This window comes from Clytia hemisphaerica, unplaced genomic scaffold (genome assembly GCF_902728285.1).
Source record: "Clytia hemisphaerica strain Z4C2 unplaced genomic scaffold, Clytia hemisphaerica genome assembly, whole genome shotgun sequence".
NCBI lineage: Eukaryota > Metazoa > Cnidaria > Hydrozoa > Leptothecata > Clytiidae > Clytia > Clytia hemisphaerica.
In genome coordinates, this window is record NW_027104441.1 from 1698997 (window position 1) to 1722343 (window position 23347).

Here is a 23347-nt window from a genome sequence, read left to right on the forward strand (position 1 = left end):
ACTGCCATTATTCTTAACCTTCTCTGGCTAGCCTACTTAAGAGGGCAAGTAAATTTTAGACTTTTCAATAAATTTTGAACTCTCGAATTTATCAAATCAAAATTCATTTCTCAACAAATTACATCTTTTTTCTTTCAAGAACAGTTTTTCAAAATGTGCATTATTTTATAAAGCATAACGTTTATAAGCATGCGCAGGCTCCTTTTTGGTACCTAAACAATAGCTCTATTGTTTAAAAACAATAGAATGCTAAGCATATTGCGAGCCTGATAAAGGGGCAGACACTTATAAAAAAAGCATGCAGTCAGCATCATTATGTAACTCGTACTCAGGTCTAAAAAAATAAGAAAGACACCCGAAATTCAACTTTTCAGGCTAAAAATTTTCGGACAAAAAAAGTCACCAAACAAACGGACAGATAAGTCGAGGGCTAAAAATATACTTTAGTAATTATGGAGGAAGTCGAAATGACTTTTCTATGGTTTCCTATCAGATGATAATTACAGAGCATAATATAATTTGATGAAAATCTAGCAAAAAATAATTAATTAATGTAAAAGGAACAACGTTTGTCTTTTAAAGCCCTTGAGTGAGACGGGCAGGAGAATCTCCCATTTTATATATCTTGATTACTTTCGTTTTCTCAGCTTCTTCAGGTGCTGAAAGCAACTAGACTAGCTAAAATCTTCCCTGAAAGTGAAAACCCAGCGATCAATGACTAATCAAAAAGTATTTTATCAAATTTCCGGGGATTGGGCTAGGTTTGTGAGATAGCAGGTATGTCCGAGTCAAAGCTCGAAAATCAACCCTTAGAGAGACTGAATCTTGTGAAAATTTTATCCATTTTTGACCTCTAAGGGTGGCTTAGAGGGACTATTTCCCCAAAAATTTCAAAGTTTAGTCCAAATCTCAAGAATTTATGACCATTTGAGGGAGTTGATTTTTGATTTTCCTTTATTTGAAACCCTTACATGGACTCAATTGCTTTTTAATGGTTTTTGCACCCCTTAGAGGGATTTTGAAAAAGGGACATGACTCGCACATACCCGGCACCCATTTCGGCTAAGTGCCCCCTCCCCAGATCAAACTCAACTATTCTCAGGACTAACAGTATTTTGATTCTTCAAGAACAAAGTTCGTCTTTGAATCATCTTCTTTGCAATCTGCCTATGATTCTTAACCACCAAGATATATAACAACGGATCACATAGCGCTGAGATTCCTGAACATATATGATTGATCGATTTCCAGATTGCTTGATTTTTACCTTGAAACAAAGCCGTTGAACCAATTATATCAGGTATTATGGATAAGACAGTTTGTGTTGTTAGAATACATAATATAGCTATTACCGCATCTTTAGCTCTGGCATTCTTAGTGATTCCTGATCGATTCGAATTCCATCTCTTGAGCGATGCGAATGTCAAGATTGCAAATAAGATGAAGAAAGCATCGACGGTGAACAAGTTAGTACTGGTCACAATACGGCTGCATCGGAAATTCTTGATGAATATGATACGCAGAACCACGAATTCGATTCCAATGATATATGTCGTTGAGAGCATCCAAAATATGACTTTCTTGGTCATTATGGTCTTGTATTTAACGCCAAGAACGATGATAGAGATTTGGTCAATACTCATTATGATGACTGATAGACGTCGCAGGATTAAAAACATTGCAAAAAATATGAACAGGTAGAGTTTCTTAGTGATAGGTAATTTAGCGTACAACATTGCAAATTTGAATATCGATTGAGCAATAATGGTAAGGCTCATATACATTAGTAAGAGTTTTGAATTCGATAATTTGCTGAGTTTTTTGCATGATGAGTTGATAACAAATATACCGAGAATGTTGACAATGATTGCCAGAGTTGTAATGCCGTCACCGATGTGTTGTAAGATCAGAACATGAGGTTCGTTTTTATTTGGGAATGTTAGAAATCTCTTAAAGCTTTCACCACCACCACCGCCATCAGGACCGCCCCAGACGCCCTTGCCACCACCGGGTACATTGAATCCATCTCTTGTTTCCTGAAATGAATGAAAATAAGTTTTTGGATTTATCGAGTTTAATTTCAAATAATTTAGAATGCAGTTTCTAAGCTCTTTATTAAGATCTAAGGTCAAGTTTTCTGACAAAAGATTGTTTTTTTTCATCAAATTTTCCAACTAGTTAGTTAACCATACAGTTGACTCTCTTCAATTCGAGAAATTTGTAGTATGAGCATGTTTCTTTGAGCTAAGCCACCCCAACTATTACTTACGTTCATAACGGTGTTTCGTTTTTAAATGTTTCTTCAATGTAAATGTTAGTCTGCAACCAAGCAACTAAACGTCTATGTTTGCGTCCAGTCTAGAGCTGAAATAAGTGAAATCTTTTTACAAACAGTCAGTCTGGCGATAATTTATGTTACCAGATGAAACATAAACAACAAAAACTACAAAAATCACAAAAAAACAAATTACTGTCACGGCGGTTGTAATTAATCTCTTCTACCGGCTGTGTACGTGCTCAGATCACCCCCATATATTCGAATATTGTAAGAAAATTAAAATGTATTTAACAGCATTCGCAAAAAGCACATTTACTAAAACATCAATTATATTGGTCTTTCATTTCGCAAATTTTATACGAACTAAAATTGTATAGAAAGAGATTCTTGGCAGGGAAGAATTGGTTATCTATAATCATTATCTTTGAAAATGCATTATGCGAAACAACTTTTTCCAAAACTCTAATTTTGTGGTTTCAAATAATTGTAGTAATTGAAAATGATTTACGCGGTGTTATGAAATTTCAATTGTTATTTACCTTATAAGGATATGGTCGCTCTCCTCGATATCAAATATTTTCCTTCTAAAACCAAACGGCTGTATCTCTTGGAATCCGGTCTGAAATTACAGAAATGTGTGGGATCTTATTTTGTTCAGATCTTTAGATAGGTCTATGAATCAAGTTTTATCATTATGCTGAGAAGTCTCCTTCGGTATAGAAAGTGGATTAACAGTTAAAGCTCTATCTTTCCAGCGTACCAGATTTTTGAATTAGGTCCTCAATCTAAACCACCGGCAGCCGAAAATATCGTTTCTCAGAGAACAAAATTTCGCTGGTGGGACGCCAAGGAGTTAACACATACGTTGTATATCAGTGTATATAATGGTCGTTTAAACTTTTTGCCAGGGGAAAAATTCGATCAACGCCCTTCCAATTTTCAGCCACTTTCTAAGACTCTTTTCTCCATTTAAGGTATTGAGAAATCATTTTTATTTAACTTACCAGATTGCAAAATTGCAAAATTCCATTTTAGATTATTTTTTGAAATCTGAAATAAGAATTGATAATACATTATTATCGGCGATCCAAAAAATATCTGCAATCTGATTGGTTAAAAAGAGTACAATATATCTTGTATTTTACATGTAAAAATATAAATTGACGAAAAGATGTTGTTGCATTGTAGCGGTAGAAGCAATCTAACGTCACTTTGCTACAAAAGTGTCCTCCGACACAAAAAATGCATTTTTTTTGGGTCACCGATAAACTAGGTAGTTTGACGAATATAAACGAAATAAGGTAGTACTTTTTATCAGACATTTGCTCGTACAATATGGAAATATTTCACTCGCTCCGGATTTTCCGTATATTTTCCTCGCCTAAAGGCTCGGAAAATATTGTACGGAAAAATCTCGGAACTCGTAAAATATTTCTCATATTGCACTCGCAACTGTCCGATAACTATTACTTATCATTACACAGAATACGTTTATCACCGTAATCGCACGATGGGTTATTTTTTCTTATTTGGCACGCCCTCAAAGAGAGCAATTAATCGTTAATTGCATCCTGTAGAGAGCAATTAATCGTTAATCACACTCTCCAATGGCGCGCCAATGTTTACAAAATTGATTTTAATGTTTTTTCTTACATTTTTTTTACATCGAACGTTTTAATTGCATTCGAAATTTATTTTGTGAGAAAGAAAATCAATAAACAACAAAAAAAGAAAGACATAAAGAGAAGAGAAAAATATAAAACTCTCAGTGTAATTTCTGTAATTTACTTTCCTAACTGGGAAAAAGTAGTGAAAGCCATTGTGCGATTAGCTCGTAATCACATAATAACTCGTACAATTCGAAAATTGCACTCGTGATTTTTTTGTTTCGAATTTTCCTCGTCCTTTCGGACTCGGAAAATTAATAACAAAAAAATCACTCGTGCAATTATATTCGAATTGCACTCGTTATCATGTGATTACATATACTAAGAGCTTGAGCAACACAAAACAAATTGCATTTATTTCCAATCAATGGGTAGGTTTAGTCTCTCTCTGTTGGAAGGATAAATTTGGTTTAAAGATTCTAATGGGGGTAATAAAGGTATATTTAATGGTCTTGAGGTTTAAAATAAATTCTCTATTGCCCTCTTGAAAATAGGTAAAAAGTAAAAGGAACAAACAAAAACATCTTAAATCTAAAACAATTATTTTTCATTCGAGAAAACAGTCAGGAACGAATTATGAAAGGGGGTACCACGAGTATTGATCTTAAGAACAGTGCCATTAACATGAAGTAATTGTCAATTGAAAGGTGAAAATGTTATCTTTTTTAGATGCCTTTAAGAGGAAAATATATGTTACAGCTTAAAAACTATTTCTCTATTAGAAATACAAAATGTTAACGAATGTTGAGGGTTATTTAAAAAAAATTGGTCAAACTATGTGTAAATCTTTTACAAAGTAAAAATAACAACGATGATCGATGAAAGATCTACTGGAGGAATTAACACTGAATAAAGAAAAAACCTAAATGCTACAAAAACACAAAATGAGGCTCAAAGCAGAACCAAATAACTAAAAGACAGATAAGTAGTCTTTAACCGAGTAATCGTGTTAAGTTTTACAGTGAAAAATCCAAAAGTCCGTTAATTGAAAACTTTCCTAGTTCTAGCCATTTTTATCCATTAAAAGAAAGCAATAAAGCAACGAATCTACGGTTCTCAGGCTTTATCATCAATCTTAAAGCAATTGTATCACTTAATCAAAGGGATTGAGCTATTTTATTTAGTTTTGGTCCAGCTTTATGACTTGTAAATCATCAAACTCCATTTTATGGACTCTGGTGATATGCGTCTTCAAGTCACCTTTCAAACGAAATGGTTTCTGGCAAACGTAACATCCAAATCTCTTGATATCCAAATGTGATTCGTAGTGGATTTTCCATGACGCTCTATTTTTCCATTGTAGCTCTTTGTTACATTGTAAACAACGAAAGACGTTACGAACGTACGGGTTTGACCATCCGTCGATGATTTCGGACGGGTCGACCTGCGGAATGGGAGCAGTTTCGTTGTACCGGATAACTCGCTCGTCGATGAACTCTTCTTTGTGAACTCTCACTATGTGCGTTTTAAGATCACCTGTATTCAGAAAATTATTCATCAAATAGAACTAATAAGGTGATTTTGTCAATTTAGGAGGGCGGTCAATGAAAAATCTCGTATAGTAAAGATTACATCATTAATAGCATAATTATTATAATTATGCTATTGTTTGGGTCTCCAACCCTAACCCTAACTGGAATGATCGATATTCTTATAAAAGATGTTTCTTATAAAACATCGATATTTATAAGAAATGTTTCTTATAAAAAGTCGATATTCCTATAAAAAATGTTTCTTATAAGGAACCTCCACATCCCCGACCGTTAAGAGTGTCCACCCCTTCGTCTTCATTTTGTGGTATATCATCGCGTGTAATAATCGCTTGTGGTTAAAGTTTACGCATGCGCATTATATGTGATGTAGTACATTTATATAACATTACGCAATGGTTTCTTCCAAATATGGTAATACGAGATTTTGCATTGAACTGACTGTTAGTTAATCATCCAATTTTTAATAGAGAAACCTAATTGCTGTAACAACTACAACAGGATACCTCAAGTATTTAGGTCGTGAATCTAGTCTCATTTATTGAGTTTGAAGCCCCGATAAAGAGGAATCTTCAACCTTTCTCAAGCACGAAAAGGTGAAGCATTAAGTTTGCCCCGCATGGAAAAACTTTGTTTGAAAAAAAAAACACCGATCACGTGCCCTTGATGGGAAATAAGTGGCTTCATTTCACTTCATTTTCATCCAGGAGATTCGGATCTAAGCCTATCTAACCCCTTCGGGGCTTTGAAATCAATGATCTTATCATAACTAGCCCGGAAACCATGCGACTAAAACCCGTTTGCTCAGCATTCTGACTTTTGGGAATTCTCTACTTCAATCATTTCAAAAGACAAAGAATGTATCAGATATAAAATGGAAAATATTTTTTCAACAAAAAACTGTGTCACTTAATAATGTTTTGAGAAGGAGTTTGTAGGTAAATCGGGCTCTTTTGCCAACAGTATAACAAAAAAGAATCAGAGCAAGATTTCTTACCTATACAGTAGAATCTCCTAACTCGAATGGGAACGGAGAACACAAAATTGTTCGAGTTGAGGAAATTTCGAATTATGGAGTAAGGTTTATAAGACATTGTTAACTGAATGGTCCATAAAACTTGGTCGAGTTATAGAGGTTCTAGTTAAAGAGACTCCACTGTATTATAATTCTAACCTTGGCCAGCTTCTAAATTTGTTCTATTTTGTCTTCCTTACAAAGCAAAAGAAATTGCACATACATACCTTTCATTCGGAATCGTTTTTCACAACTGTAACATCCGAAATTCTTCAAATCGGTATGACTTTCCCAATGCTGTTTCCACGTTGCTTTGCTCTTGGGATTCTGCTCTTTAGAACACATACGACACACCAAAGCCAATTTCGCATAAGGATTACTCCAATTATCATATTGACCATCTCCGCTAAGGAGATTTGGTACACCAGAGGTTGTTTTGTTAATGGTTCTCTGAAATAAAAGGTAAGCGAATTCATCAGAATCTTTGTTACTCCTGAGACTCGTTTGAATTCTAAAAAGAGGTTTGGTATTTGGTTCTCAGAGAGGGCTGGGCCATTCCTCAAAACTACAATGCTATTGGTATAAAATAAAGAAAAGGCGACCAATATTTACAAGGAACAGTTAAAATGTGATATAGGTTAGTGATGATCCCAGTCAATAGTTCCAAATCAAAAGCATCGGACATAATGATGTTGGTAATTGGTAATCCAACGAGTCTCGATTTCATTAAACAATGCATTCTAAACAGACCGGTTGCATTCAAGTAGAATTAATTGAATTTGTATGCAGATCATTTTGAGTAGTGTAATTGCAAACTTTAAGCTTGTACTTTTTACTCTTAGCATAAAAAGACAATGGCGAGTAACATAAAAAACATAAATAACATATCTAGACTATGATAATAAAATATAATATAAAATAAAAAAGTTACATCTTTTGAATGTGGTCTTTAGTTTCTGTTACTTTCCACGTGTATACGTACGCAAGTACTTACGTAAGACCACGAGAGAAAGATATCAAAGCCTTTTAAGAAAGGGTAAGTCTGAAGAAGCACATGGTTAAAGTGACTTATAAATCGAAATATTTAATGATCAACTGCCTGATTTTAGTGGACACAACTCCAATCTAAAATCTAAATTTTAGAATCGACCTTGTAGTTTTACTCCGTTTTTGTTTGTAGAAAGCAACAGAAACCCATCCTACGCTAATACATACAGTATATAAATCTCTTTAAATATAGACATAAAAAGACTACTATTTTACATTTTCTGGTGAGCTTCTCTGAGCCCTCTACACATCTACATGTCCATAATATAAAAATAATCCAAGGGGGAGCTTGATTTTGTGACTTTTAGACGTCAAAAAGTATTCTTTATTCTGTTTTAAACTGCCCGTGAAATCCACCATGCATTTGAGGCGGCATGGGCGGAGGTGCTTGCATTTGTTGCGGCGTTTGCGGGGTGGTTGCAGCCATTTCTGGATGGTTTGTTTTCATGTGTGTTTTAAAAGCAGTCTGCTGGACGAACCCCTTTTGGCAGACACTGCAGTTGAAGGGTTTTTTGTTGGAGTGTGTTAAAAAGTGCATTTTCCATGTACTAACGTTCATGGATTTCTGTTCCTTACTACAAACACGACAGGCCAGAAGTAAGCGTACGAAAGGGTTTTGCCACTGTTCAATGACTTTTAAATCGTCTTTGTAACTAGATGCAGGGTAATTCTCTGCATTGTTCAGCAAGATTTTCTAAAAAGAGCAAAACGAAAAAAAGACAGTCTTAGCTATGAAAATCACGATAATTCGCTAATTCTTTTACATTTCTCAGTCATTGCAAACTTTAACGTCTCCCTATGAAAACGGCCAAAGTAATTTTTTTTAAACAAATAGAGTAAATTTACCAGTTCTTCGCCTGCAACTGGTTCACCTTTAAATTCTTCTTTTATGGGAGTCACGCCGCCAGTTGAACTCGATCTTCCCCGCCCTCTTCCACCACCACCTCTTCCCTTGCCACGTGGTGAATCTCCAAAAGTCATCCCGCCCGGCATAATTGGTTGAGGTTGAGAGATTTGTTGATGTTGTTGATAAGGGTCAACAATGACTCCTCCTGGTCCGATGGTTGGTTTAATATCTTGAAGTGATTGATGTTGTTGTTGCTGTGATATAACAGGTTTGGTGTCAAAGTTGAACGCACCAGGTGATTGAGCAGGGCTCATCATACCAAACGGACTAACACCCATACCACCACCATAGTTTTGCATATCATTTTGCATCATCTGTTGTTGAGGCTGCTGTTGTTGAATGTTGTTTGACATACCACCACGACCCTGACCTCCACGTCCTTTGGAACCCCGACCTCGGCCTCTTCCACGAGTCTTCTTTTCGCCAGCACCTCCTGGTGAGGGGAGACCTGTTTGAAAAAGATTGCTAGCGACACCAGCGGCCATGTTTTGTTGGTCAGTAAAACCCATCAGTTGGTTCATACTGTGTTGTAGTTGGGGTTGGGGTTGTGGTTGATTTTGTTGTGCTTGCTGTAAAAAACAGATTGAGTGGATGAAATTTAGTCGTCGCGAAAATTTTTAAGTCAGGATTTCTGCCAAAACCGCTAGGAGAAATGAAAGAAATTGGGTGAAAAAGAGGCTGAATTACCAAATTTTGTCCACACGAAGTCCATACAAAATTGATCCACTTCAAAACAACCCTTTATTCAAGTAGCCAAGAGACTTTGCAAACTATACTTCGCTTTATAATCGGCACTAGTGGGATTCTTTGGATCATCTTTTAGGGTTGATAAAAATGTCAATTCAGCACCATTTACTTCATTTAGTTAGACCGAATGAACAATTAAAATTTTAATCTAGTTATTTCCATTGTATGAAAATACCAAATAGAAAAAATGTATACTTTTTTAATGTCCCTTATATGAAAAAAAGTAGATTTTAAAACCTGGTGGTGATGTTGATTTATATGTTGAGGTTGGGTAGGTGTTTGCATCATCGGTTGTCCTGATACATGATGACCAAAATTATTTGTGAAGTTGTTCTATGAAAAAAAAATTTAAATCGACCCCGTTAGGGCCAAAAAAAGCAAAATGTTTATGTGGATTTGATTTCAGAAGTTCACAAAAATGCAAAATTCAATATCGCGAAAACTTATTTGATCCAGTTATGGACATTAAAAAAGTAATCCCCAGGTAAAGTTGGCCTCTGATGTGATAAGTTATAGTTATCGGACAGTTGCGAGTACAATATGAGAAATATTTTACGAGTTACAAGATTTTTCCGTACAAGCCTTTAGGTGAGGAAAATATACGGAAAATCTGGAATGAGTGAAATATTTCTCATATTGTACTATCAAATGTCTGATAACTGGTTTATCGGTGACCCAAGAAATGCACTTTTTTCTTTTCGTCAATTTATATTTTGTACATGTAAAATACAAGATATTATACTGTACTCTTTTTAACCAATCAGATTGCAGATATTTTTTGGATCGCCGATAACTTATAAGAAAATTACCTGTGATGTGTTATTATTTTGCGTTGGTTGTGTGAAGTCTGTACCATTCTGAAATGAAAATTAGGAATCTTTAAAGTTGCTCCTGCTTAAAAGAGTGCTCTCAAGGTTTGAAATACTCATAAATTGGGTAATAAAAGGGTGGTAAGGCACAATAAAACAATATCAAAAGTAATGACACTTCAATAGAAATTTGGAATGCGTAGAATGAAAAAGGAAAAAACTAAAAAAATATATGTATTGAAAAAAGTAGTTACTATCGTTGGTGCTATGGTTGAATGATCCTCTATTCTTTTTCTCTATGAAATGATAAGAAAGAAGTAGTGAGTAAAATCCTGTAAATGCTTTGCCATCACAAAACACTTTCTATTGCAGAATTCTAAACCTGGTATTAAATGCTCTGACTCTGACTGATTTTAGTTTTATACTGTTGGCAATAGAATCAGATTACACCTAAACATCCCTTCTCATAACATTATATAGCACAGTTGCACAAACCTTCTGTTGAAAAAATGATAGTCATCTCATTAAAGAAATATTTTTTTGATGTGATATAGAAAATTCATGTCAAAACGAAACACAAACACAGAAAAAAATAGGTCTGCGCTGGATCAAACTCTTCATCTAAGCTAACATAGCCAGGACTTTTATTAACTGTGTCAGACAATTTATCATTTCAAATTCAGTACCTTTCTTGGAGGGCGTAGTATTCCATCTTTTGCATCCTTACAAATGTTTATCCTTTCCCAAAAGTCTTCGATATAATCTTGAAAAAGCGGTTCTAGTTTATCTGCTGGTTCCCAAGATGGCTTCCATTTGACCAAATAATAAGGTTGTCCTTTCTGTAGGAAGAACAGAGAGAAAGAGAGTAACAAATAACACAAAGAAACAAAGTGAAATTGATAGAAAATTTTCTAGAAGTGGTCAAGACCCCTGTTTATCAATTTTTGAAAGTATTTCACCTGTCAAAAGAAGAGTACCAGAGTTTTGCTCTAAAAAGCCAGTCTATAATTTTTTCAATTTTTCCTGTTTCCAAAATCTGAAATCACATTACATTGCACGAGATTTGCACCTTTGGTGTCACATGCCATCTAAAATTGATTGAGGATTTTCTTTCTCAAACAAGCTTCTTTATTAAACAATGTCACAGACCAGCTGGAACCTCAGCTCCACTATATACTTCTGTGGGAAATTGATTATATTTCATTTTCATTTGAAATACAGATTGCATTCCGGATGTTCAGATTAGTTTATATATTCTTCTTTCTTTTCATTTAGATCTAATGTATTACAAACAATATATTTAGATGTGGCCTTAGCCATCATTGAAACAAATTCGTTTCCTTCAATCACCTTTCTACATGGCGCTGTCAGAGTCAGATCAAGACTGGGAAAAATACCTGCGGGATGCTGGAATCCCAGAAGAAGCTGCACACCAGTATGCAAAGAGATTCACAGAGAATCGAATGATATTAGAGATATTGCCCTCTATGGACAGATCATTCCTTAGAGACCTGGCCATTACAGTTATTGGGATATAATGAAGATTCTCCAACACCTCAGTAGTAGAGTAATACCCCAGACTCGACTACGTATGATACAACTAATCCAACCGGCGGCTGCCCACGCTAAAGCTCTAAAGGAGCGGGCCAATTTCCCATCGGAGAGGAATAATAGTCGGCCTTTGATGTGCCGCACCCCCAGTCGGGTTCAACAGCCCTTGTGCGTAAACCTATAAATATTTCGGTTGGACCCACCAATCCCCGAAAAACAAGGGCTGGGTTACCAGACCTCCCCCCTCTGCAAAATTCTTGACACGGTCTCGCAAAATTCCATAATGTAAACCTTCCAGATGTTGAAAATTTTCCTGACCTTCAGAGCTTTAGCGTGTCGGATGAAAATTTCACCATCTGGGTGCAAGATAAGCGTAGACTAAATAAACGAAAAGCGACGTGCCATCTGAGAAATCAGAAGTTTTATAAACTTTACACTGAAAGTTCACTCAAAGAATAAGAGTACAAATAATTTCTTCACCTTCAAATTTGGCCAATTCTTAAGAATATTTTGGTTTGCATAAACATCTGGGTTAGCTTACAAAGTAAAGGCCAATTATATTGGGAGGAATTTTTCTGTATTTAGCATTCTTGAAGGAAGGCTGTGCAATTTGTTACACTCTGGGTTACAATTCTGTAAACAGCTGTAAACTTAGTAAAACAAGGTATGGAGGTACTTATGCAGGGGTATGAAGTGATTTCGGCATTATTCCACGTAGTGTCTGGTAGTAGGCAGTACGGGGTGGTTTGGCAGGTTTGGGGCTTTTTTCCAGGTAGTAGCTGGTAGTAAATGGGGATATGAGGTGGTCTGGTTTTTTTCCAGGTACTACCTGGTAGTAAATAGGGGGTATGGGGTTGTTCCAGGATTTTTCAAGTTTTGAAAAATACCTTGTAGTACACATACATGCCGCCTTCTAGTACACTGACCCCCCTGCTTGGAACAACAACCACTTGCTCCCCGCCAATAGGGGAAAGAGCCATTGAAATGTATAAGAAACCGAACACTATCTACAGTGACCATGACCTCTCCAGGAAGGGGAGATGTCCAGATTACTAATGTATTACAAACAATATATTTAGATGTGGCCTTAGCCATCATTGAAACTAATTCGTTTCCTTCAACCACCTTTCCACATGGAACCATTCCACTGGATTTTTTAGCAATGGAGCAATAAAAATTCTATCCTCATAGGGATTTCATTTTAAAAGAAATCTTTATCCCCGAGGTGGAAAAATGTTGCACCAGGGCTGTTTGACAGGGGATTGGAACACTTCAACACTTGTTTATTATCAAAATGTTTAATGCCTTGTTCTTTTCTGGCACACAACGTACGTTGCTGCAACGTTCATGTAGCATTAAATGGGCGTTGTGAACATCAGATATATGTATATGTTGAACCAACGTTACAGCTGGGCTACATCTAAACTTTGTGATAAACAAACAGAAATTTGTCTAAATACCGGAATCCTGAGAAATATTTTCTTGATTACCCTTTTATTGTTACATTTAATGGTGGAATCCCCGTATCGGGTTTTCCCAATGTGTTTTCAATCAAATTCAGACCTGCCAAATTGAGATGTCCATTTTGCGTGAGATAAAAATTTCCAAGTGAAATCTGAAATCCTAGCCAGATTTTCCAATACACTTTATCGGAAATTCCACCTCCTTGCGTTGTTGCTACGCAACACTTTTTGGGAGATAAACAAAGCGCGATATTCAGTTTTCAGGCAAAAAGCCTTACAAGACACCCAAAATATTGATGCCAAAAGAGCCTCCAAATCAACTGAAAAACCACCGAAGTTGTTGTTTTTCTCTTTCTTATAGCTTGTGCTAGCATCTTGAAAGCATTGTTTTTTTGTTTTTTTTTAAATTCAGTGTATTTTTAGGAACATATAATAAACAAGCCAGATATAAGCAAACGAGTCCTTGTTTTACACAGGAACTTTTAGCGCTACTTGCGCTACCATTGGTCCCATTTATGTTTACCTCCCAATTTCAACGGATCCATTTTAGCGCAATTGTTTTTGTGGAATTTCCGATAAGGTGTATTTTCCAAAATCAGAAATCAGGAAATTTTTTGCCAAAATTTCAGAAAATCAGGGAAAATTTTTTCTGAAATTCGAAAAATCTGGGAATCTTCTTTCCAAAAAAACTAAGATATCCAGGGAAAGGTTTTTCCTGAAATTGGAAAATCAAGGAAATATTTTTCCTAAAATCAGAAAATATTTTGGCCAAAAATCGGAAAATTGGAGAGAGTTTTTTCAAAAAGGCCGATCAAATTTCATTTCGTGTTTACCATAAGATCAACTTTTTGAATTTGACGATTTGAACAACAGCCAATACGAGTGGAAAATAGGGCTGACTTTTAGTAGAGCCATTTTTTAGCGAGTGTTGTGACGGCATTGAGCGGATCTGTAAAAATTGTTTGGTTCCTGTCATTTCGACTTTACAAAGTGGGTCGGTCGGTCGAAAATATTTTTTTGTGCATACATCTCATCTTTGTTCATTGTAGGTACCTGCATTGTGAGCCCCATAATCATCATGCAACATCTTGTTTTTTAGAAAGTGATGCTTCGCGAGCGTGGTCTGCTTCCACGAAGGTCCAAATTATGAAATCGGGTTAAAAAATCGGGAAATCATGGATAAACTAGTTTTTGGTTCACTTTCCGCTGGCGCGCTGAAAACTTGCAAACACTGAGCACGCAGAGGTTGACAATTAGGAATCCAGAAGTGGCAAAAGGGGTCTCTGACTCTAACTTCAGATTTCGCTAAATGCACAGAGCGCGCAGAGCAATTTTTTTTCCCGATAATTTTTCCTATCCGTCATTCCGTGATTCAGGGGGTATTGGGAGGTAGGGTCAGGGTTGCTAGTAACGGCTTGTCACTGTGCCGGGTGCATACTCGGCGCCTTGGGCCCCGCAGGGTTGCTAGTAACGGCTCGAATTTCAGTCAGGTTTAAAAAAGGGGTACTTTTACCCATATTATAATAACATTACCCCCGTCTTTTGGTAAGGTGTTATGAATTGCGTCGTTTAGCTGTGCGGCAATGGCTCAACGGATAGAACGCTGGCTTCCGAATCTGAAAGTCTTTCTTTGGTGGTGGTTCGAATCCCACTCGGTGTGAAAATTAGACTGGTCGAAATTGATGGACAAATGATTGACAGGTATGAAAACTCAGTCAGAAATGAGAAAGTAAGTCTCAGAAAGTAGAATAAACAGGTAAGGTGAAAGATAGGAAAGGGAAAATGGGCCGTCGCGCTCTGTGCATTTAGCGAAATGTCTAACTTCAGAGCAAAAATCAGGGTCGGTCGGATGACAGGAACCAAACAATTTTTAGAGATCTGCCTTGTGAAAATTTAAAAACTTAAGAAACACCGGACGCACCGGACTGGTCATGTCGGGTGTTTAGATTGTCCGGTGGGAAAAATATCCTTCTCCGACACAGGACATCCGACTTTTTTAAGTCTGGTGTAGAAATTGTCCGGTGGTAAAAAAATTCCCATTTTACATCGGACTTTTGCGTGTCCGGTGTTCGTTAAAGTCCGGTGCGTCGGCAGGGTCCTGCAGCTTACGGTAAACACATAATCAGAAATCAAGTTTTTCAAAAATTGTGTAAGACAATGTTGAAATGCGCGAGTCTCAGGCTCCATGCATGAGAGTTGGCAAGTTCGTTAAATCCTAGAATACTGTTTAAAAAAGAGCCTGATCCTGTAATCCTGTTATTCCGATGCCACCCCCTCCCTCAAAAGGCTGATTGATTATGAAATGAAATAAAAAGCAACCATAATAAAGTTATATTTTACCTCATATTTACAGTCAATTATTTTATTCAAGATATTCAGTTTGTTGGACATGATCTTTAGTATAGTATTTTCAAGTATTTTTCAGCTGCGTGGACGTTGGACGTGAGATTTTTTTGTTTTTTTGTTTTGAATTTTGGCCATGTGTTTTCCAGACCTCGAGTGCCTTCTTTTTATCCGTGGTCAAACGGACATTTTATATTTTCAACACCTTTTCAACAAGGACGTTAAACCAAGGATAAGACTGAAGAAATCAAAACTTCTATCAAGGAGCTAAAAAGAGCTATAATTTTTGCAGAGGAAAGCTTTGAAAATTAGCTCCATAGTATCATTTACTTGAGAACTAAGAGATAAATAAAGTTGGGGGTTCCTTCTTCAGTACGGTATTTTACGCGTACGTACAACATTTGAGGCACGTTAAATGCATCCACAACGACCTTATCTCCATCTTCATCTTGTCCAGCAACGGTTTTACAACCCTTGACGTGTTTCTATTTAACAGCCTAAACTGTCATTATATTGCACAAGGCAAAAACAAAATACCTCACGTATCTGCTGCACCAGCCACACACCACGTCAAAGCGCAGGAAGCAATCAAGAAAACAGAAGGAAGCCAAGTTCTACAGTTCCAGGAAAAGAAGACCAAGCAAACTTATACATCTCATAGGTAAGCTTTTCTATCTTAATCATTTTCAAAAGTTGCAGAGTTGTGGCTGATTTGATAAAACCCAATTTGAAGAAGAAAGTCATAAAAATAGTCTGGAAAATCCTTCTAACTGTGCACTTAACTGCAGCAGGCATAACATTCCGTGAGTGGTCCTCTAAATCCAACAGCCCTGCCTAAATCAGATGGGGTCTTTCAAAGATACAAACTAAAATAAACCATTGATACAGTCATTTCAGACAAATTTTTTTAGGGGGTTCCACCCCAGACAGTCTAGACTTAAACTCCTATATCAGGATTAGAAACTAGGCTAGTTTTACCTCTTTTATCTTTTCCTTTACAACAATACAATGCTGACAAGTTGACACAATACATGTGTACATGTACATTGCACGTGCGTTTGGTTTGGGAACGCGAAACACGAACGCAAACTACCCATGTCTAAACTTTTCAATATATCTCCAGAACTAACAGATTTTTTGAAATTCTGTAAAAAGGTATAAGTTCCTGAATAGTTTTACTATGTTCTATGAAAAAATCATAAGTATCAGTCAAATACTCGTTCATCTATTTAAGATTGAAGACAAAAATTTGCGAAGAAAAATAAACCTTGAGCACAAAAAATGCTTTTTTAAACACTTTTTTCCACCGAAAAACAAATAACTTTTACAGACTTACCTTCCCCAAACATTGAAGAAGCCTCTACTAGGCCGAAATTTCATAAATTTTTCATTATTTCCATATTTCTTTACAACTACAACTTCTATCTTTGTTAAAATCGTCTCTACGCATGTTTACACGGGTAAACAAAGAAGATTTATTACAGAAAATGCTGCCGCCCTCAATCCTACAACTGCAGTGGCCGCCCATATCTGCCAAACCGCCCTGACCGCCATTTTAGTTTTTTGCAAAATCTAGCGCCACTGTAGCAATCGATCTTTATTTTTCGTTCGCAAAAGATGCGAAGGGTTGAAGCGAAGCAAAATTTTTTATTTTGAGAGAGCATGATTGGCAGAAATGGTGGATAAGGTGCTGTTGGGAAAATAATGAATAATGAATAATGAAATCATGCCGCATCTATTTTTGGGTAAGTTCACGACGGTAAACTCATATGTAAATTTCATCGGCCCTAACTAAAGTAAATGAGATAAGATAAGATAAAACCTTAAAATCAACCAGAATTTACAACCTTTCGTTCAAAGCAAAAGACGTGCTTTTCTCGCCGCCATTTTGTTTCCGAATGAAAATTCTAGAGAATTCCATTCATTTCCAGCTCCCGCGGTCTTTTTTCATCCAATCAGATCGCGCGATTTCGCTTTCTCTAGTCCAATAAGACTGCGGGATTTGAGTCACGTGACATCTCTATTAAAAAACCCGCGCGAAATACAGGGGGTCACAAATAGAAATACAGGGGGTCACACTACTGGCTACAGGAACTGAAAGCAAACAATTAAGGCCAATATTTTTGGTTTTTCTGAAGGACAAAAGGTATAGGAAGCTTTACTGAAAGAGGGATAAGGCTGGGACAATCTATTTAAAAGATATGGACATAAAAAAGGCACTTTTTTGGGTGATAATTAAGATTTTACTTAGAAACTTTAATTCTCTTACCCCCGTCTCGGGCCCCCCTGATATGAGCAAGGGAACCATGATGGCCACCCCTACTGAAAATTTCAGATCAAAACAAACAAGGAATTAATTCCTGTAACTCGAAGAAAATTGGAAAAAGCTGGTTTTTGACTGTTTCTGATCCTAAAGTGCTATTTTTTGGTAAAAGCTATGCAATTTATGTTTGGATTTCTAGAAAGCTTACCCATTCATTGTTAATACATTTTTTATTTGAAAGTAATCTCTTCATGGAATAAAAAGATATATATAGTCAAATCTTGTAGGGTCATTTTTCAAATTTTTTTTGCCAAATTCGATTTTCGCATTTCGCCATTTTACCCTACGGAAACGCACGTGATTGACAAGTAATCCCTTCAATTTACTGAAGAAAGCGGGAATTTGACGCGAGAGTTAGATTGTCAACAAAGTGCCGTAAAAAATCATTGAATAAAAGAAGAATTTAAAATCTTAAATATTTTCATTTTGAAGAATAGGTGCAAAAAAGTTAAAAATAGAAAAGTTTCATTTTTCATTGCTTTAATCGAAATGGGGAATTTGGAAAATTTTCTATGTTTAGTTTTTTTGCACAAACCCCTGTAACTATGAGCGAGCACCCTGTTGCTAAGATGTTGGCTTGAAATCGAAAATGAAACCACTCAAAACAAAAGTAAAATCAGCCCGTACTCGAAATCCCGTAATCTTGATATACGAGTTTAAGTCTATACTGCCAGACCCTCCAGGACCCTCTGCTTAAATAATTCTTGTTACGCTCGAAAATTACCGCCCAAATGGAATTTCCTTATTTGCAGCATTGTATAATGATATTGATTTTAGTCTCTTGAGTGACTGTAGTTTAAAAATTGATATTGATGTGAGAGAAAGAGAATGGGTCCAAGGACAGACCCTTTAGGAACTTGGTGTTTAAACTGGGCCTTTCATAGGATCAAAGCTGGAAACGGAGACAAATTATTTTCGATTTGCAGGGTATGATTAGTGGTCTCAAACCATAGTGGTGTAGTAAAGCCTGATAAAAAAAATCAAATTTTGACTACCTTTGAAACCTCCCCATAAATATCTCGTCAACATTTCTTATATCCTCTAATGAAGCTTTAATGCAAGGCATGTTTTGCAAAGATCTCAACGACGTGACATATAACTGTAAGGATGAGGATTATCATAACAAAGAAGTTTCTGAGGTTTTTTTTTCAAAGTTTCCAAAAAATAAGAGTTTAATGGCGATTTTATGGAAGCAAAAAACATTTTGAAATGTAATCTTGAGACATGTAGAAGCTGTTAAATATAATGAGTCTCACATCTAAACCAGAATTAGGGGATTGTCAGGGCTGAGATATTACAATATCCCTATTTTAGTGATGTTATCAGGCCAACAATTGCCAATAATTTGTCAGTTTTCAAATTTACAAAAAACCTCATAGCTCCTTATCATATCATCTTTTGAATTCCTGATCAAATTACGGGTTGAGGTACTTTAACTCCTTTTCAAACTCAGGATAATGGCCAGTTAGCGAGTCCAACCAACCAGGAGACTTAAAACATTTTCGATTTATCATGAATTTTACTTAATTTTTCTTTTGGCAAATTCCAAGGGGTGCTTTTTTTTCAAGAAATTCTGATGTTTAGGGTATGGTGATATATATGAGCTTCTCGAATGAAAAGGAGGCTAAAACTTTCAATTTTTGAGTTTTATGTATTCAATATCCAAGAACAAGAGAGTTTTTTATTAAACACTACAATGCTGAAGTAATTTGCTATCAAAATCTAAGATCAAGAAAATTCATTTAAATCGTGTTTTAGGAGGGTCATTTTACAATTGAGTAGCATTATCAAAGTTAAATTACATCCTGGAAAACCCAAATATATCTTTGTACAGTTTATAGTTCCATTTTCTGAAAATTTGTTTTTGACGTCATTTTTATCAAAATTTCGAAGAATGAGAATGCTTTAAAATGACATATCTTGGGTTTGAGCTACAGATATGAAATTTTGACTCAGCCTACAGGATAGACAGAGCTTATGTATATTTTTTTCTCCATTACTACTTTCCCGTAGTCTTTGAAGTTAATTACTATTAACTTCTATTAACTTTTGGTCTATGCATTTAGCCCTACGTTAATTTTCTCTTTTCTTTTTTCTCCAGTGCCTTTAAGGCCGTGATACACTGGTCAATATTAAATCAATATTCAAAAACTGTTACTATTAAATATTAAATATCCCTATTATATATTAAAACCCCTTTTTTACGTGTTTTTTACACTTTCCGAAAAGTGAATTTCGACTTTAAAAGCTCATAAGTAGAGAACAAATTGGTCAAATTATAAAAGTGATAGCTCAAATTTTAAGTTAGGATATCTACTTTCTAAATATCTAAACTCCAAGCACTTTGGTACATTTGTTCGGCCTCAAGACGTCGAGAAACGTCTGAACTTTTTCGTGGGTCACCCGGTAGGTAGTATTGCAAATAATAGGAACACTTGTCCTTTGTTCAAGAAGAGAAGTTTTTCCTCTCTCTCTTGGAGAAAAAATGAATGAAAGTATTTGTTTACATAAACGAAATCAATAGTTTTTCCTTTCTTTCTATTGTTGAATATTGACTGGAAGGGGAATTAAATTGAAGAATTTCAATTTAAATCAACTCTTGCTCAATAATCGAACAATAGAGCACTTTCATAAATTTGAACATCATTTAAATTTGACTTTTTACCTTACATTCATCAATATTAGCTCAATAAAATTTTTGATCTATTTATAGTAACACTTTTTGAATATTGATTTAATATTGACAAGTGTATCACGGCCTTGAGACAGAAACGAAAAATAATCTGAGTCGAGAGTTGTCGATTTCATCAAAAGTAACAAAAGTTGCACAATGAAATGAAATCGAATCTTTAACATATTGTGTGGCCATTTTAAATGTTATCAAAACTTTTGAATTTAGAAAAACAAAACAGAAATTTTTTTAACTGTTTTGTATATGTCACTTTTCTTGCAAAATAATTCTTTTAAGCAATGCAATCATTTATAATTTCAAAGATGACACACTTCTTTAACAAATTGATTTCTGACTTATCATATTGATTATGATAAGTCAGAAATCAATTTGTTAAAGAATCAGCTTTGTTATTTAGGAAACTCTCAAAACAGGTATAATACAAATTCGATTCCGTCTAGCAGACTAACTCATAGGCTAATGTGTAGTGAGCCTATTGTAGTTCGAATACTGTAATAATAACTGTAATAATGAAAAAATTCCTTGTTAGTATTGTTAAGCTTGCGTGTTATAGGTTTGGTGGTAAAAGCCAATAAAATCATATTAATCATACCAATAATCTTTTACTAAATCATTCTTACAGATCATTGATAAGATCAACTTATTGTAATTCCGAACTCAACTTAAAGAAGACTTTTTCTCTTTTCAGATAATGGCAAATGTCAATGGGCTCAGTGAAGAAACAATCAAGCTGAATTTTACACATGAAAACACTGACAAATTCAAAGCCTTTCCACGCAAACGCCAGGAAGTGTTAAAATGGCGTGGATGGGGGTACAATGACTCACAGTTCGATCTAGACAAAGATAACGTGGCTTGTTTCAAAGGTAGCCGATATCCAGCCCTGGCTAATGAAACGTTACCGAAACTTGGTCCTTGGTTTGAAGAGAGATGCGATGCTGACATGAATCTGAAGACACCTTGTCGTGAACGCCTCAATATCGAGGATTACCCGTCACCCATCTGTAATGATGATTTCATCAAAGCTGTCGAAGGAACTGGTATTGCATCCTTTGATACTGAAGATCGTGTTGTCCATGGCCATGGTCAAACCATCTTTGAGATTTTTGATCTGCGCTACACCAAAATCAAACGTATACCTGATATAGTCATGTGGCCACAGAATCATGACGAAGTTGTGAAGATTGTTAATGCTGCAACTGAGTTTGATGTTTGTATTATACCTTTTGGTGGTGGTACAACTGTCTCTGGTGCTGTATCTTGTCCTGAAGATGAGCAACGAATGATTGTGTCGCTGGATATGACGGACATGAACAAGATTCTTTGGTTTGATGAAGAGAATTTACTTGCTCATGTCGAAGCTGGTATTGTCGGTCAAGACTTAGAGAAGAAGTTAGCAGAGTTCGGTTTCTGTACTGGACACGAGCCAGATTCGATGGAGTTTAGTACTCTAGGTGGATGGGTAGCAACCAGAGCTTCAGGCATGAAGAAAAATGTTTATGGTAACATTGAAGATTTGGTTGTCCAAATTCGGATGGTTACACCTCAAGGTATAATGGAAAAGAAATGTCAAGTGCCTCGAATCTCAGCAGGACCAGATATCCATCACATGATTCTAGGATCTGAAGGCACCCTTGGCGTTGTCACTGAGGTCACTTTGAAAATTCGTCCTTTACCTGAAATCAAAGCCTACGGATCTGTGGTCTTCCCTAACTTCAAAGCTGGCGTGTTGAGTCTTCGGGAAGTTGCTTTACGGAAATGTGCACCCGCCTCCATTCGTTTAATGGACAATGAACAATTCTTATTCGGGCAAGCTTTAAAAGCGGGCAGCACACCTTTCTGGACCAAAATCATGGACTGGATTAAAGCTTTCTACATCACTCATATTAAAGGTTTCGATCCTAAAGAGATCTGCATTTGCACCCTGTTGTTTGAAGGCTCCAAAGAAATCACTGAGGAGCAACAACAGAAGGTTTATCAGATCGTTCAGAAGTATGGCGGAATCCCGGCTGGTGAGGCAAATGGGAAAAGGGGCTATACCCTTACTTATGCTATAGCTTATCTGCGTGATTTCGGGCTAGATATGTCTTACATTGCTGAGTCATTTGAAACGTCAGTACCTTGGGATCGTGTTTTGGATTTATGCCGTAACGTCAAATTAGAGATCTTCCGCAAGTGCAAAGAATATGGAGTCAAGACACGCCCGTTTGTTACATGTCGCGTAACGCAAACCTACGATGCTGGAGCATGTATTTATTTCTATTTTGGCTTTTTATATCATGGTTTGCCAGAGCCTTTGAAGATCTATGAAGATGTAGAGAATGCTGCTCGCCAAGAGGTAATGAGGAATGGTGGAAGTGTTTCTCATCATCATGGTATTGGTAAGATTCGAAAACAGTTCTTGGAAAAAACTATTACTGAAGCTGGTATTAATGCACTAAAAGGCTTAAAACAAGCTATCGACCCTAATAATATCTTTGGGGTTAATAATCTTTTATAGGGTTTGAAATAAAATGAATTGTCCAAATTTTTGTCTGTTTTTTTTGTTTTTTGAAATCAATTATTATCTATTATTATTCAGTTTTCGTACTTTTTCTAAAACGGGACTTCGTTCATGTACAGGGTTTCCTTTATTTTGCCTCATTATAATTTTTTACGTTTATATTCTGAGTTTAATTAATACATATTAGTATTTCTCAAAACTTTTTAACAAATTCTTCATGGACGGGCTTATCAGAAAGTCGGATTGAAAAATTCTAAATAGACTAATTTTGAAATAAAGCTATTCCATCCAAAGATGATCTACAATCTTGCGTATTAAGCACGGACTCGAATTTTTGCGATTAAGAAATCGGGAAAAAGTTTTGTCGAATGAGGCAAAGTAAGAAAAATTTTGATTCTATAATATTTAAAATTAAAGATTTAGGGGTATTTTATTGAAGATATATTATGATTTTTTTACCAAAGATTGCGACAAGTTCAATGTCGACTATTAACGATTTAAGTATCCAAGAT

General features: G+C 35.9%; 3 protein-coding genes across 4 annotated transcripts; 1 reads left to right on the top strand and 2 right to left on the bottom strand.

Moving 5' to 3' along the window:
• Window positions 1–848: 848 nt before the first annotated feature.
• On the bottom strand, window positions 849–2388 carry LOC136820961 (uncharacterized). The gene is made up of 2 exons (XM_067077192.1): window positions 2270–2388; window positions 849–2036 (listed from the first exon to the last, which is right to left on the bottom strand). The coding sequence occupies exons 1-2, from the start codon at window positions 2273–2275 to the stop codon at window positions 1089–1091; spliced, it is 954 nt and encodes a 317-aa protein (XP_066933293.1). The 5' UTR covers window positions 2276–2388; the 3' UTR covers window positions 849–1088.
• Window positions 2389–4585: 2197 nt separating this feature from the next.
• On the bottom strand, window positions 4586–15475 carry LOC136820816 (PR domain zinc finger protein 10-like). 2 transcript variants are annotated; one of them, XM_067077051.1, is made up of 8 exons: window positions 15315–15475; window positions 10647–10799; window positions 10215–10256; window positions 9961–10008; window positions 9389–9484; window positions 8344–8973; window positions 6678–6900; window positions 4586–5421 (listed from the first exon to the last, which is right to left on the bottom strand). In XM_067077051.1, exons 1-8 carry the CDS (start codon window positions 15363–15365, stop codon window positions 5066–5068), a joined length of 1599 nt encoding a protein of 532 aa, XP_066933152.1. In that variant the 5' UTR covers window positions 15366–15475; the 3' UTR covers window positions 4586–5065. The 2 variants fall into 2 exon arrangements, with proteins under 2 accessions (XP_066933152.1, XP_066933153.1); XM_067077052.1 differs by lacking the exons at window positions 4586–5421; window positions 6678–6900 and adding an exon at window positions 7728–8191 and having other exon boundaries at window positions 15315–15454.
• A 357-nt stretch (window positions 15476–15832) lies between these two features.
• Window positions 15833–23130, top strand: LOC136820839 (alkyldihydroxyacetonephosphate synthase, peroxisomal-like). The gene is made up of 2 exons (XM_067077075.1): window positions 15833–15978; window positions 21021–23130. The coding sequence occupies exon 2, from the start codon at window positions 21024–21026 to the stop codon at window positions 22830–22832; it is 1809 nt and encodes a 602-aa protein (XP_066933176.1). The 5' UTR covers window positions 15833–15978; window positions 21021–21023; the 3' UTR covers window positions 22833–23130.
• The last annotated feature ends 217 nt before the right edge of the window (window positions 23131–23347 follow it).

Coding starts and splice junctions, on each gene's coding strand:
- LOC136820816 (XM_067077051.1), bottom strand. CDS start 15,365: ATGTCCAACAAACTGAATATCTTGAATAAAATAATTGACTGTAAATAT. Junction 6,901..8,343: donor CAGTTGCAGGCGAAGAACTG/GTAAATTTACTC, acceptor CTTTTATTTCAG/AGAACCATTAACAAAACAAC. Junction 5,422..6,677: donor AAAACGATTCCGAATGAAAG/GTATGTATGTGC, acceptor TTCTGAATACAG/GTGATCTTAAAACGCACATA.
- LOC136820839 (XM_067077075.1), top strand. CDS start 21,024: ATGGCAAATGTCAATGGGCTCAGTGAAGAAACAATCAAGCTGAATTTT.